The following is a 17,301-nucleotide window of genomic DNA, read 5'->3' on the forward strand; positions in this document are numbered from 1 at the left end:
TTCTCGGTTCAAGAAATGTTTCTCTTTTCTCACGTTCTAGAATTATTTTTCTAGGAAGTGAGACTTAAGCAATGTTTTCTTGAAGGTTTTTTTTTCTAATTTTAAGAATACTATTTTTAGCAGTGTACATTTGTACAAGTACAAATCCCTTACATTTTGTACATATGTACACATGACGTAAGGGTAGTTATGATATCTAGTTGGGATAGGTAGATAAATCTAAAACATGTATGTACATGCACTCATGCAGGTCTTCATAACACTACATGTACATGTATGCATGGAGCTACTGGTATATAGCTCCACGATGTACGTGAAATACTTCTTTTTTTGTTGTCATGCATACATCAGGGCGGAGTCAGGGGGCAGTGTTTTGTATTGGTTTGATAAGCATGAGTACACCATTTGTGCATTCATTGTGACTGAATAAAAAAAAAAAAAAAAAAAACCTCCATGTAAAGGGAACACTTAATGCATGTTGGAGACCAGAGTTTATATTAACCCCTCCCCCCCCCCCTTCCCAAATTACAACCCCCCCCCCTTATCAGAAGCTATTTTGTGGTCTAATTTGTGCCTGTACTCTGGATATTTTTGGAAAAGTTGTCACAGCATTTCAAAACTCTGCTGTTAAAACATGCTGGGCAGTTTTAGTAAGTGTTGACAGACACATAGTTGAATAGGAAGTTGTTTATTAGGACAGTTAAGTCAATATGACCAGGAGACTTGGGTTGTTGAGGAAGTTTCCAATATTTTAATGTCCCGATAGGTACCTGTTTTGGCTGACTATGTACCGGTATGTATCTCAAGTTATTCATAAATATGCCAACACTTTTTCGGATGGAAACTAAAACTATGAAAGCCTTGATGAAGTCTTAATTTAGGGTTTTGTTTCGAGAATATCAGTTTTGATTAACATTTGTTTCAATTTGGGGCACTATTGGCATGCAATAAGTGGTCAATTAACAATGATTCATAAATTATACCTAAGACAAATTTTTATTACCGAAAAAATATTTATGAATGGGAATAAATATGTGCTTGGTCAGTAATGGTATTAATCACTCTGTTTAAGACTGCTTGGAGTCTGGTTGCTGATAATTACCCTCGCCTTCGGCTCAACCAAACACAATCCAACCCAACCCAGCTCAACCAAACACAATCCAACCCAACCCTTCCCATCCCGTCCCGACCCAACCCAACTCAACCCAACTCGACTCAACCCAACCCAACTGAACTCAACCCAACCCCACCCTATCCCAACCCAACCCAAACCCAGCCCAACTCAACCCAACTCGACTCAACCCAACCCAACTGAACTCAACCCAAGCCCACCCAACCCAACCCAACTCCACCCAACTCAACTTAACCCTACCCAACCCAACTCAACCCCAAGCCCAACCCTATCCCAACCCAACCCAACCCAGCCCAACTCAACCCAACCCAACTCTACTCAACCCAACCCAACTGAACTTAACCCAACCCCACCCAACCCAACCCAACTGAACTCAACCCCACCCAACTGGGCCCAACCTACCCAACCAAACCAACCAAATCCAACCCAGCCCAGCTTTTTAAAATCACAATACCCGAAATTGCATTCCGTTTTATTATTGTTGTAACATGAATTGTAGTAACATTATTCACAATGCGCTAGAAAAGGCAAATACATACTTCATCAGACATATAATAGAATTGGACAGTTTCAATTACCTCCTCATGGGAGTTATTAATCCTTACCATACCTGTTGACACTCTATCAGTCAACATGGCAACATCTTCACCAGGCACCAATCATTGTAACCTTTAATTCCCATGGATCAATCGATGGCGGTTGCTAGGAGACACTCGTCTGGCAAACTCAGACGAGACAGTGATATTTTAGAGTAGTGTGCATCGTCTGGTATTGCATGAGTCAGTAGTGGATCAAGAAGAGAAGATATTTTTGCCATGACGACAGTGCCATGACCTTTTAAAAAATTTGCCATCTTGAAGAATGTTTGTTTTAAAGCACAGGGAATTAGTGTTAAATATCAGAGATGCATGTTTCTGAATATTTTATTGTTTTTTGGCAAGGGTGTTTAGAAAAGCAGGTTTTGTGGTGTTGGATCGTTTGTTGTGAAAAAATATCAGAGGACCAAGCAGTTTTCACTGGGATGAATGTGAGAGAGATGGAATAAATTGAGAGCACCTTGCTGGGAATTTGATTTGTTTTCAAACTTATATTTAAATTATTGGGGTTCTTTTTCAGAAAAAGCAGTCGTTGGTTTTGACTCTCTAGGTACCATGCAGTCCTTGTTTTTAACTTTCCATTTGTACTATTGAAGGAAAAAAACAACAGCAGGTCTCCTGATTTCAGAGGAAACATGCAGAGGAAAAAAGCTCAACAGTGGGCATTCATGAAAACAAATTTCACCTGTGGTGTTTCTGTCTCTATCTTGGCGGGCGCGTGTGTATATTATTACAACTTGTTGGCCTCCTTGCATATTGCGTTTCATTAGGAATGCAGATGGGACTTCCCAAGAGCTGCTGCATACAGAACCCCTCTTGAGCTAGCTAATCACACCCACTCAAGTCTTTCCTGTGGGGAGTATGAATAACCATAGAGGGCCCATAAACAAGCTACATGTACTTGCAGTCCTTAAACAACCCATAAAGAGCTTTATGTGCTATTTATGGGGAGGATATTACATTAACTACTGTCCCCTTGAGATCTTGGAAGTGAAATGGCTAATTCTTCTATGAAATTTGGTACACTAGTAGAAAATGTAATATTGCCGATTATGGTACGAACGATTTAAGTGCCTGTGGAGAACAGCTGGGCAAAAAAAAAGATAGCAGAGCTGCCTCATTAAAAAAAAAGCCGAATGAAACCAAGGGAAAACTAATTATCTTACGAAAATAATGTAAATCCCTTAAGACACAAGCTCACTCTGTGATCACAGACAGTTTTAATATTAATTTTTTAATTATTAATTCCTGGCGAGCTGTCAATTTTAGGCATGAAAAAATAACGCAAGTTGCGGTAGCATCTGAAATGTACCATTTTTTTTGTTCTTGACGTTCTTCGTCTACTCCGCAATAAGAGGGGAGTGAAAATCCTGTTCATGTTTTGGTTCTCGTCATTCGAAATCCCGTTCTGGTGTTTATTCAAAACGAGAACGGGGTGTCAAATACGCCCAATGAGTCCACAAAATTAAGTCCGCAAAACTGTTGTTTGGGCGGCAAAAACGTGTGTCTGTTGGCGAATATGAAGAGCGCCCCACTATTGTCCAAAAATATCCAAAATCATCTATTTTGAGCACACCCAATTGTCAGATAGTGTCTCCCTCCCCCCCCCCCCCCCCCCACCCCTGCGGTTTTAGATTTTGCAATGGCCGGCTAGCCAGGGGAAAAAATGTCCAGGCTATCTTTTAGACTTTTGAGGGTACATGTAGAAATGTAGGTTTTCGGCAAAGTTTTTGTCAAACCCCCCCCCCCCATAAATTGGTAATTGCTTCGCCCCTGAAGATCAGTCGTCCAATTCATAAAGGCTCAGTACAATTTAATCCAATTGCATGGTTATGATATTCGATAATATGTACAGGTGTAGGGCTAACAGGGAGAGGGCATGGGACCATACTGTAGTAGGCGTTGGATGGGGAACTCCAGTTTAAAGCACATGCAGACACATGGCTCACATCTCAAATCTTCTATTTAGCAGACATTAGCTGTAGAGATAATCTAGGCTTTCCACACAGGCCTTGGGGTAATTTTTATTTTACGTTTACCGTTACCACGGTTGCATGTCGCATCCTGACTGTCGCGCCTACTCCAGTCCGGTCAATGCCTTCGGGATCTCCTTAATTGGGTTATTCACTCCAAAAACGGCTGCCGCGAAGGTCGCAAAAGGTCAAGCCCTCCAGTTCAGTCGGTTGCTCAGGAAATTACTTAACGTCACGAGCGTCCCTCGGCTTTTTTTGGTATCACTTGGGAGGTTTTTGTTTTGGCGTTGTTGCTACGAGACCATGGGTGTTGCCTTTGCCAAATGTGGTTCCATGGTTTCTTTAAATAGTAAGTTGAAGTTTAGTTCACTTCCTGATCATATGAGTCTGGACTTGGTCAATGACGTCAAGTTGTTTGCTTTGGCAAATACAGACTTTACAGGGCCAAGCTTGGCTTTAGTCACTGAGTCAGACCAAACCTACGTGGTTGTAGACATGGAAAATTAATTGGGCTTATGAAGAGTGATATATAACTATATTATAAAAAAACAGGAAAAGGTGTGCAAAGAATACAGAGTACCAAAGTGTGACGTCATTTTGAACCGGGAAGTGTAATGCAAACGAATGGTGTAGGGGTGCGTGTTGGTTCACAGGCTGAATTGCGCGCTAATGTCTTTTACACACATTATTGTGCGCGTGATGTGTTCACTTCGATACTCCATACAGATCACAAACATTTGACTAAGTTCCATTTTGCATTTAGGACACTTTATGGTTTCAACTGAATAAAAAAGTACTTATGGTTTGAATTTAGATTCATACTATATATTTTTAAGTGCTGGTACATGTATTTGTTTACATGCAAGTATTTGATTTGATTTTTTGAAATAAAGTAAGCTTTGTATCCCCTTTGAGTTATTCCTGACTAATTTGTCTATAGTTTTGTGACATAATTGTCTATTGTATTATAATTATATAATAATTGTCTATTGTATTATAATTTTTACCATACCACATTTAAATGTGGTATGTGTGTTTTTAAGGACCCCGATAGGTGTGTTTTTAAGGACCCGATGGAATTAAGCCGTCTTATAAACAGCTTTTCGGGTTTTCCTTGGCTTTGTATTTACATGAAATACGTTCGTTTTTTATATTATTGTATGTTTGTTTGTTTGTTTTTGCCAAAATAAATAAATAAATTAAATAAATAAAAATTAAATGGTCTTTTGCAATAGCCCCCCTTGAAAAAAAATCATTGCCAACTTAACGGCCTAAGTTGAGTTGGAAAGAACTGTCATTCCGGGACATGTAGATTGACGGTCCCCTGTTCAAGTCCCACCAAAACTGGATTAAAAATCAAACCTTTTAAGTTCAGCCATGTGATTTGTATAAGTGCTGAAAGTAAAGTTTACAAGAAACATCTCAATTCTATCTGTCCTTTCTTTGCTTTTATTTTCTCTCTCTTTTTTATTTAATGTCACTTCATTTGTTTTTCATTTTCAAAATGCATTCATTTTCAGCTCTGCTTGACATGCTAGAAATATCCATTGCTGCTTAATCTGCTTCCATCATTTTCTGTCACTTATTTTCTAAATTTATTTTGTTGCTTGGAATGCACCATGACTTGACGATGCCTTTCTAGAGCCTTCAAGAAATATACTCTCGACTCCCGAGCATGCCGAGAGTCCATGCTCAGATCAGTGTCAAGGTGATGGTCTTATTTTGTAAATCCCCTACCCCCCACCCACGTCATCAATTTCAGCACATGCTGCACTGCACATTTCGTCACCGTTTTCACGAAGAGATGTAAAAAAAATATTTTTTTTTATTTCATTTTTTTCTCGCTATTTTGCTTTAAAACATTGTACTTAACCGTTTGACATGTTTCTGTAAGCAAAACATCATTAGTTTCCAAATTAAATTAATGATGCAAGGGGCAGACATCTCGCTAATGGCATTTTGCGTTTTCACGAAGAGACACAAACATTTCGGCCCCTTGAACACGTACAAAACCTATTGCATGGACAGTCATAAAAGTACTGTAGGTCAACTGAGATTTTCGTTTCATCTTATTTTTATTTACACTTTAACACGAATTGTACTTAGTACACAGTTTTATCACGCACAGGTGTGATACAAATCTATGGAATTGACTTGCACTTACATGTATCCCCTTAGGGAGAATAAACATAACATTTGTGTGCTTATTAATATATGTTTATTCATTAACCCCTCATTTCTAGGCATTTTGCCAGGAGCTATCCCAAATCTGATCAAATTCACCCCACACCCCAATCCTCCGCTGCAAAGGGACTGAATGATACTTTTATTGAACATATACCTTAACTTTTCAGCTGAAACTTACTGCAAATTTGTTTGTCAAGAGCCAATACAAGTGTTATCAATTCCATGGAACAATCGCTATAAAATAAGGTTTCTGTGAGTTTGTGGCTGTCAGTGCAGCAGTTTTTGTCTTTTGTAAAGCTCTTTGATTTCCTAATTCCTACCCAATGCACTGAAGTGATATCAGTAGACTGTCTGTAATGACAAATGTAGATATATTGGATTTAAAAGTCTGCGTCTCTGATGTCACAGAATATAAAACCAAAAACACAGTACTTGCCATGGACGGACACATGTATGCACACCCAGTCGTGTTTTACTATACGCCTGAGGACAACCTATTGTGTTTCCCTTTGTCCCTGTACTTTAACACTTTCCCGTAGACTAAGCACGTAAACGTATGATCGAGGACAGTTTCGAACAAAAGCATCATCGTCGTTCGAGGACTGAAAGGATTTTTGTTCACCATTTGTGTGTCTGTCCTCGAGCGTAATACAAGACAGGAACATGTATACGTGTTCATGTATTCATATGGTGCAGACTTCCGGTACATGCGACTACATGTAATAGAGCATGCTAGTTTTGCCAGCGTTTATTTATGGTGTAAATCGAGGACACACAAGTGCAACATCATCAATGAATTGAGGACAGGAACCAAATCGAGGACTCCTCAATTAGAAAATGTGCACAAACTAATGAGAACTGTTGCATGAAAGGGAAGAGGAATCAGTCCATGATTTACACCATAAACAAACGTATATGTTTGTGTGAATGTCTTGGAACCAAACCCTGATTACACAAAGTCCAGTACGTCACAGAATCCCATTTTTTCCATAGTAATGTGCGTGATTGACTGGAAGTCAGGGCAAACTTGTTTACATTGTGTTCGTACAATTTGCAGTGCATGTATTTTCAAAATGTTTTGAAATCAGTATACACATTTTTTTGGCAGAACTTATCAGGGGTGTGAAATCTCAACTCTAAAGCTGATTTCAGCTTTTTTGTCTTGGATTTCAGTTTTTTTTATCCCTCAGTTGCTGTGTACAAAAGTATAGGAGATTTCCAAAGTTCAGCTTTTTTTAACACCTTTTTCGGCAGTTTCTGCTACTTTTATCAGTGGTCACTCACACCCCTAACTATTGCTCGTTATTGCCCAATCAGCATGCTCAGGGAACACAATAAAACAAATAAAAACTAGGACATTACACATGTTCCTCCTTAAATTAAAATATGAGGGTGAAAAACATTTTTTACGACCCGTAATATTTATCAGCCTGAGAAATAAATTCTTAATAAATGTTTAATCAGTCTTCCCGTAATTCCTCCCGACAGCCGAGGGCTCCCCGTTCCTCACCTCTGGCCATGTGGACAAGAAAGCCGTGGCCGAGTTCATGCGCGAGGTGGGCAAGCACCCGGACCTGGACGAGTCCACCATCGCCCAGCTCATCGCCTTGGAGGCCCAGAAGCACGAGGTCCACTCGCGCAGCTGGTACCGCGTCAACGCCTCCCGCGCCCTGCTGGGTCAGAAGAAGATCGAGCAGGAAGTCGAGCCTCATGTCTTGGATGTAAGAATCTTAGAGAGTTTTTCCATTTTTTTTTTTTTTTTTGGCCAGTGACAATTAATAAATGTGTGATCCGGAGGTTTTTATCACTCTGTTTAAGACCACTTAGAGTCTGGGTGCTGATAATTACCCGAGCTGGAGGCGAGGGTAATTATCAGCACCCAGACTCTAAGCGGTATTAAACAGAGTGATAAATACCGACCGAGCACATATTTATTCCCATTCATAAAAACCTTATCCGTAAAAAAATATCAAATAATTCGTTCCAAAAATCCCGATTTTGTTCAACAAGTTCACTTCATGCTTTTTGAAACATCCCTTTAGCAAAATAATGGAGTGTTCAGCTGGCGAGTAAGATGTAAACAACCCTTTTATGGAGATTGACGCGTGCGTAGCATGTTCTGCGCGATGTCACGCAGAATGCACCTCGGGCGTTGCGTTTTGAATTTAGAACTATAAAATTCTGACTCGCATGTAGTATTGCGCATGCCTATGTGAGGATTGTGAACGTTCAACCAATGAAACGGTAAGAGGCACTGGATTTTTAGGAGTCCACATTTTATTGTGACACTGGAAAAGTGTTTAAGACCAGCTAAGTAAGATTTGAGGCTTTGCATGGTGAAGATACTAAATAATGAAAGGTTTAGCCATGTCTTTATCATCCGTTTAAGACCGGCCACGTGACGGGCTCTCGACCAATAGGAATAGCTAAACTGTCTGAGGTATTTATGAATTGATATTAAAAGTGCATTCTTTTGTCGAATGTCATCCTAACACAGATTCCTTTTCTTGAATTTTTTTCAACAACACAAAAGTTATGCACTTTTGAATGCGAAATTGACTGAATAATTTCTGCCCACGCTTATTTATTGGTTTTTATCAAATACCATGCGGTGGGGTAATCTGGTTCCCTCCCTACAATCAGTATTGATATTGTACAGACGGGGAACCAGTCTCCTCGTAAGGCAGCCGTGTGGCCAAAATATAACAGTATTTTTTTCAGAGGGTTGCAGACACACAAAAAACAGCCAAGTTTTTAAAAAGGTTGGAATAAGTTGAAAGTTTTTACGAGGGAAAAAAAGTTGTTGAAGAGCGCAGGTGATGCAACTTTAAACGAAATAATTGCTGTGTCGGTTATTTGGTTGTATATAACACCGAAATAGATCCTTGTCATTTGATTGGTGGAATTTAGTCACATGACATTGAAACAATTGCCCAATTTCACTGAAAAATATTCCATTGCACCGGTATGATTTTTTTCATACATTATGCAGTTTGGTTCCATTTACTGTGCATTTTGGTTCCATTCATTTTGCTCCATTGCACGCCCTCCTCGATATCGATCGTAGAGCGTGAACTTTGCTATTGCTACTATGCAGCGTTACGCGTTGACCGTACATGACCGACCGTACCGACACTGTTGTGTGTACGACTGTTTGGATTGGAACCTTTACTACCTGTTGGATTTATAACATGCTGTGGATCGATGGCCATGGAAATGAAGTAAAATTGTAAAATTCAACTCTGCTACGCCTCTTTGAATGGAACAGTGAATCTTTCACCTCATGAAAATATTCCTTCCATTGCACTCATAAACATTCATTATTTGTATAATATTTTTCAGTTTGATTTAAAAAAAAAAAAAAATTGAAGGCTTCCTTTCTGAAGGGTTCAAGAGAAGTGCCCAAAAAAATTCCAAGGCCAAAACGTAAACAAAATAAATCCACCCACAAAACTTTTTTCCAAAGAATTGGGACAAACACAAAGAGAGACGTACATGTGTATGTACATGTATGTACTTTGTGAAAATACTGTGAAGATCAATGTTGTGAAAGGTGAGCGAAGGGTTGGTTATGGAATGTTGCATTGTTGGCATCACTGCCAAGTGACTTCAGCACAGCTGCTCAGGCTAGATAGTTAAACCATGGAGCTATAAATCCAGAAAATTATCATACATGTTCTTGCCGGTCTACCATTTCTATGTCATCAAGTTTGTGCATTCAGATAAATTGTCTAGTATGAGGAGAATCCACTGATAAAGTTCGTTCTTTGCAAACTTCAAAGAATTAATGTACCCCAAGCATTCTTGTCATAACATTACGTTTATGATTCAGAACTCAGTACTGAACTTGTGAACATCTGCACATGTATGCGTTATGCACCACTGCAACATGCTAGGGCTGTCCCAGTTATAGCGAATACTTGAATATTCAATCATCAACAGATTATTCGAATAGCTTTTGCGCGCTTGAACAAATGTTGAATATTCGGGGGAAAAAACAAATATATGCAGACACACGCAACTGTCATGTATTTTATTGTAAAGTTGTGGCCTTTTATTGTCAGGTGCCACTTTTTTGTCGATGGTAACTTTTGGCTGACGGTGGTTCATTGTTCACATGGTTGCAGCAGGCAGTTTTGAATAACCGAATATTCAGTCCAACACAGTTTTGATTAATCGTATACTAAATTATTCGAAAATGGACAGCCCTACAACCTTCATTTGTAATTCATGCATGATATTATAGTAAATGACACGGTTAATGGCGGTTGACTTGACTTGTTTAAATTTTCATTTTTTAATTTCCACTTTAAACTTTAAAGTAGTTATGGCTCGGCTCCTTAATGGGAGCTTACCGGTACGTGCCAAGGACAACACAGATTGCACTTTTTCTCTTGGAAAACATCAAGCACATTATCATGTAAAATACCAGAAGCTATTATTACCATATTATGTACATAAATGTGTAGTTGAAAATATGAAGATAAAACAGTGCGCACCCATGAAAGTTGCCTACATGTACATGTTAAAGGGAATATATATCATTTGCTTTTGCTGTAATTTTCAGAAATGGATGGAATTGGGGGGTTGGAAATATAAAGCAAATATAGTTACACTGACTTTTTGGAGGTTTTGGGTTCGAAAATGCTATAAAAACCAAGAAAAACGATCATTTTCCTGTAGTCTGGTTCCCTGACTCCATATAAGAAGAAACAGAGCAGTTTACATACATTGGGGAATTGTAAGGTCAGGGAACCAGTCTAGCTGGCTCGTAACCGTTCATAGGTTTGTAATCGATTGCAAACAAGTGCAATGGTCAATTGGGGCCAGTATTTGAAAAAAAAGCCAGTTGTTTCCAACGCTGATCGGCCGATCAGCGTTGGAAATTGATACAAAAATACCTCTTTTCTTGAAAATGACAGTATACCAGGTGCCATAATTTTACAGGATGCTTTAGACTGTCATTTACCAACATCCTGTTAAGGTATTTCGCAAAAACTTGGTAGTTTTATTTTTCGATGTTTGCAAATGTTGTATATTCCCTTTAACATGTATAGGCCTACATAAAATGGTTCTCTTCTACAACAGTTTCATGTATGTCATGCATATGAACAAAGGTCCCCCCCCCATGTACATGTACCGGTATACTTCTATCACGGAGGCCCCCATTTATGGTGAAAGCATTGTGTTAGCTATTGTTCAGGATAAATGTACCGTAACTGTCACGAAACATTTCATAAGGTTAGGTGAAGATAACATTTTGCGTCGGGGTGTAAATTCAATATTATGTTCTGCCCTTCAACGACGTAATATAAAAACTGTATACTCAGTGTGCTACCGGTACCTCCCGAGTGAAAGTTGGAAAAAAATCACTCATGAAAGTTGGAAAAAATCAACTCATGAAACAGTTGATCTTTACAATACCCGGTAGCTAGCCGAAATAGCTACAATATCTAGTGATCAGTGCTGGGATTCGTCTTCAAGGTGCTCAATCATCCGTGGCTGAAGAAATGCAATTAAGATATAAATGAAAAGCTGATGAACTACCCTTTAAGTTGGAGCCACTTTTGACAGTCTTCAAGTTCATAACTTTTACATATTAACCCATTATTTTTTTACCTTAAAAAAAATATATATACAGGTACCCTACGGTATATAGCAATTTCTACATTGTATCAGGTTTGCAGGTATACCCTACCAGACTGACACAGAACAAAATACTGACTGTGTGGCAAACTATATGGTGCATTACACTGAGCGCATCATCCTCATAAAATATTGATCATCATGGGGATAGTCTTGGCTACGGCCCTGCAAGGAATCGTAGCAGCTGAGTCAAAGTCCATCCTGGCTTACGGCACTGTCGTTGCATTTTTAATTATCGTACACTTATACATGATGTTAGGCTTGGCTATGATGTTGAAGCTCGTAAATTGTTACATCGACATTTGGGAAATTCCACACTAATGGGCCAATTAGATAAGTTTATGGATGTTGCATATATACAGGGTAAAGATGAGCCAGTGTTTTCTTTAGTTTTTTCCTGTAGCTTGCTAAGTTGACTTAGACAAGAAAATACAAGAGATGACATCTTTTTTATTTGAGAAAATAACAGGTCATTTTTCTGTGTTATACCTACGTAACTTGGACAGACACACTGCAAAGAAAAGGGTGCTTAGGACAATTCAGTTTGTAACAGGCACTTTCATTTGACATTATCAACGCATTAATTAACATTGCTGTCAAGCGAGAAAAATAACAATTTCGTGTTGGCTTCAAAGTTATGATTTGTTTAGGGTTACATACGCATATACAGCGGACAGACATTTTGTGACAAATGTCCAGTTTGTTTGTATAAAACCTGATGACAAAATATCAAATAATTCTTCACATTGACTCTGAGTTTTCTAGGTTTTGACTGATGGCAATCCTCCAGGGTACCGGTACATCTTCTTAAATCAGACAACATTAGGGGATCATTAAATGTAAATTGTAATGCTTACTTTGTGACTTTATCGAAAATGTCTGTAAACATGGTAAATGTATGTAATACTTTTAAAAACAATATCTGGACCCCATATTTTCTAAACTACAAAACCAATTATTTTCTTTTGCAGGTGAGGATATTTGTTCAAAGCTTGCAATGTTTACAGCAAAAATTGAGAGACAAAGATCCTGTTATCAATGCTCAAAAGGTCTTCTCAAATGTCACATTTTTGAGCCCATTAGTGTTGAATTGCCCATATTCCCTTTAATTAAAGTGTGGGTCTCGCTATATGTACGAGCACGCATCAGTTACCACACGTATGGTGCAGCGTATGCATGGCCAATTTCCATCTAACTGTTCACAAACCCATAGCATCTTCACAGAGGAGTGCACCTACCGTATATCATATCTCGGCAATGCATATATGTACGACATTCATTTATTGCACTCTAATTTTGCACCATAAGGTGTGTCATTTGTGTGTGCATAAGGCAACACATCAGTACCAATAATTATTTTTTTAAAGCGCTCTCTATATCAAATGTCTACCAACCACCCCCCACCTTTTTCATGTACATGTACCGGGTACTGGTATAAGTTGCAATGGCTGGCCGGTCACAGCAATCAGTCAGTCCCCTTAAGGGCATGTAGGAACATTTGCAATTACTCAGAAACTTACCTACCGATTTTAATAACAAGAAAATCCTTGCTCAATGTGGAGATCAGTTTGAGGATCAGGCATTCACGTGCGCAGAGTCACGTTCGAATGTCTGATATATCCTAACACGCAAATTGTATGCGACCGCGCGCCAGCCAATCGGAGTCGATTTTAGAAGTGGGAGAGTCATTTCGATCAGAAATGCGGACTAAGCCTTAATGTGGACTATAAGCTTGATTGGTCAATTTGGCTGTCTTGTTTTTGTAATTACAACAACGGCTTAACGCAGACCCGATACAGAAGGCGCTCGCTGAATGGTCAGAATCTCGAGGTCAAGATGCAGTCTTGTTCAAGTGCATAATTAATCGCCGAATCTGCTCACATAAATCTGATCATCGACCTTGCTGTGCAAGGGGACATTCCATTAGTGAAGAGAGGACTGGTACCAAATACCCTCTGAAATTATCCGCCTGAAATGGTATCATTCAGAAGAAAACAATCATTGAAAGTTGTTTAAGAAAATGTACCAAAGGGCACAGTTTAGTAATTTACATGCATTAGCAGCGGAATCAAGTTATCTATCCAAAAACATTGTGCACACATTTTCTCTGTTTTCTCAAAATGTGTAGTATACGTGCTTGCTGAAACTTCCCATGGTTAGTTTTTTTATGCGGCCTTCTTAAGATTTTGAGCAACTTTATTGCTTCAAACGAAACAAATACACGTTACACTACATGGACCTGGACAAATAAGAAACCAATAGGACAAAAGATTATTTAGAATATCAAAATTTGTTTCTGTTTGTCTGAATACATACCAGTAAGAATATTAAAAGCTTTGAACAGATCCGAGTTCATGGATGTATAGTTAACAGACTACATGTACATGTAAATGTACAGTGTACTGGTACATGTACCAGTCCATGCAGGAGACTCTTAAGTTGAAATTAATGCCAGAATATTTTTTGCATCACATTGAGAAAGGCAATTTGATACAGTCATTATAATGTAGAGTGCCATGGTCCAGTGGTATGTGGGTAAACCCTGACGGGAGCATGATGTTTGTGTTCTTGAGCAAGACACTTTACTACAATTGCCTCTCTCCATCCAGGAATATTAGCGGGAACCCTGTGAGGGTAGAGGCTGGGGCTAATTTCACGGCGCTCCTAAGCACACAAATTTGCTTAGCACAAGAAGAGTCTGGCTATTATTAAAGCAGTTTACCAGCCAAAACTCCATGTGATACAGAAGCAAACAGCAGAGATACCAATCACAAGCAATATGTACCGGTATACACATCACATGGACATTTGGCCGGTAACCTGCTTTTATGAGCCAGACTTTTTTTGTGCTAAGCACATTTTTGTGCTTAGCTGCTGCTGAAAACTGGTTTGATGGCCCGATTAAATTAATAGGGGTAATAATTGTGAAGCGCTGTACATACCGGTACATGTACGGGGTACATGCATGTACGTATTAAAGGGAATGTACATCATTGGCTTTTGCTGTAATTTTCAGAAATGAACTATTTGAGGGGTTAGTATCATAGATCAAATATTGTTACACTGACATGTTTGAAGTTTTGTGTTCGAAAATGCTGGAAAAACCAAGAAAAACAAAAATGTTCAAGTAGTCTGGTTCCCTGACTCCACTAAAGATAAAATGGATCAATTTACAGATGCCGGAAAATTGTAAGATATTACTAAGGGAACCAGTCTAGCTGGCCTGCACCCGTTTATGAACATGTAACCAATACCAAACAAAATTTCGACTGAAAAAAAAAAGAGGTAAATGTGGAGCAGTAGTTGACAAATAGTTAGGTTTTTCCAACGGTGGTCGGCTGACCACTGTTGGAATTTTTTACAAAAATACCATTTTCTTGAAAATGACTTCACTCCAGATGCCATAATTTTACAGGATGCTTTAAACTGTCATTTTCCAACATCCTAGTAAGGTATTTCGTAAACATTTGGCAGTTTTATTTTTCGATGTTTGCAAATGTTGTATATTCCCTTTAAGCACCACATTATTACGAGTATACTGTGCTGTGAGTCTAATCGTAGACCTGCAATTTGTTGCACTGATATGCGAAGAAGTTATGCAGTTTGCTTTCAAGCTTCAGTAGACAATGCATATTTTATTACAATTTACACTCGATAGCTACAGTGCTGTATACAGATCGATAAATACCGTTATATGTCCTTTGTAATTTGATCATGCAGTAAATCAATCATTTGGCTGAACTGCTTCTGTTTGTTTGGTTGCAATATTGGGTGTGTGCGTGAGTGTAGGCCTATGTGCGAAGGGGTGTGTGTAATTTTCACCTGTTCAATTTTAACAGATTTTGAGTGATCTTATTATTTATTGACCATGAATTTTTGTATTATTATGCAAAGGGCCCTTTTTGGGGGTGGTTTTAATACACAAATGTTATATAGCTACAATGTATGTTGCCAAAAAGTTTAATTGTAAAGTATTCAATGTTTATTTACCGGTTCATTATTAATTCAAGTCACTTTATTACAAGCCAGAAAGAATGTGATAAAACATGGCACAGATTTGCATGTTCAAAGAACTGGGCATTTATGGAACGAACATTCCGAGTCCTGCAAATGAAATGATCGGGCTGACTGATACGCTAGAAATGCAGGGGCATTGGACCCTAGAGACTTCCACAGCCTTTGGTATGTTTATAAATACCACTAATTGGACCAGCAGATGTGCAGATGCCTATCATTCTGCATGTGTGACTAGTCCTTATTGAGATTTTGGATATATCCCGTTACAGTGTACATGTAGTTTGCAGACACGCTGAGTAGCTTGGAGCATGCTTGGAGGGTGTGTCCGCTGGGTACTATAGTTATTTTTTAACTGGGGAACAACTGCACATTTTAACCTACCGGGAACCGTACGTTTTTTATGTTAATCTAATTGATAAGTTCATAGCAAATTAAAGTGAGACTTTTTTTTTTAATTTCTAGATCAAATCACTTCACATGGTCAACATGTTTTTAGTAATTAAAAAATAACCCAGCGATAAACACACTGATTTCCAAACCATAGGGTAGTTGAACATTCATTCTGAAATTACTTATAAAATATGTTGTTTCATGATTGGGTTATAATATTCATGTGAAATGACAAGCTTATTTTTTTAATTTTATTTTAAAGACACTCAGCGGCATGCCAACCCCACATTATTGACTGACATTCCATTCCATTGCTAATTATTGAAGAGAAAAGAAAAGATAAATATGTACATGTGAATATGCAAAGAGTCAAAAAAAAATTTTGATAATAATTTTCTCATAGAGACTTCCATGTGCAAGTATGTTTTCCAGTTAAAAAAAGTAGGAAAAATGTACATGTACTGGTACGGTACATGCACATGTATGCACACATACTTGTTCCCGGAAATTGGCAAATGCATCAAAGTGGGGTTTTTTTAGCCGCTTTTTTTTCTGATCAAAGTATCAAACGTTTGTTTACAGGTAAATATGCAATCGAATTTGGCCTGTTTTTGCAATGCAGTCAGTAAATGTGACATGTGCCCTCAGCTGGATGTGCCCACTGTCGTGCATTTCAGCTCAAGCACAAAGCGCAGTCTTTTTTTGGACACTATTGGTCACGCCTCCAAAACCTAGCTATTTGTTTATATTTTTTTTCTGAGCAATTTTTGCATCTAACTTCACCTTGGGGATGAATACCCATCCTTTTTTTCTCAATGAAGAAAAAAATCACAGACGGGGTCCATATTGCATTGACCATAGATACCGGTACACAGTGAGACTTCGAAACACGAAGCTTGTAAAGTTTTTTTTTATTCTCACGTTCTCATTCAACTTTACAAAGGATGGGAAAGTGATGGGAGTACATGTACCGGGTGAGTCAGAAAAAAAAAAGAAACCCAAATGGCAGGACCCATGAGTTTTTATAACATTTTTAAAAAACATTTTAGCCCTCCTATGCAAACATACACTATGTGCCAAGTTGTCCTTGAAGCAAGAAATCAACCAAGTGACTGTTTTCAACCCGTAAGAATTCCCAGCCCACATAAAGCAGGATTGTCTGCCTTGGACTGATTAAGTAACTTGATACAGCTACCCGGTTTGCTTTGACTCCGGGTGAGTGATAAAACAGCTGTGACCACAACTTGCCAGCTTTGTCTGTTGACCCAATTTGACTAGACACAGTGCTTGCTGGACACATGATCTGACTGCTGGTGACTAACCTTTGTTAAAAGTATAGCAGGGGAAGTGGACGTGAATT

At 38.6% G+C, this 17,301-nt stretch overlaps 1 protein-coding gene across 3 annotated transcripts in view; it reads left to right on the forward strand.

Moving 5' to 3' along the window:
* Nucleotides 1-17,301, forward strand: part of LOC119735437 (sodium/calcium exchanger 3-like) — a 44,708-nt gene that overhangs the window by 11,576 nt on the left and 15,831 nt on the right. For 2 of the 3 annotated variants that reach the window (XM_038209136.1, XM_038209137.1), the window contains exons 3-4: nucleotides 5,344-5,409; nucleotides 7,377-7,609. In XM_038209136.1, the coding sequence (XP_038065064.1) occupies nucleotides 5,344-5,409; nucleotides 7,377-7,609 (299 nt within the window). The remainder of the gene's footprint in view (nucleotides 1-5,343; nucleotides 5,410-7,376; nucleotides 7,610-17,301) is intronic. The other variant, XM_038209138.1, reaches the window with a different exon arrangement.

Source organism: Patiria miniata, unplaced genomic scaffold, assembly GCF_015706575.1.
Source record: "Patiria miniata isolate m_02_andy unplaced genomic scaffold, ASM1570657v1 HiC_scaffold_29, whole genome shotgun sequence".
NCBI classification, from domain to species: domain Eukaryota; kingdom Metazoa; phylum Echinodermata; class Asteroidea; order Valvatida; family Asterinidae; genus Patiria; species Patiria miniata.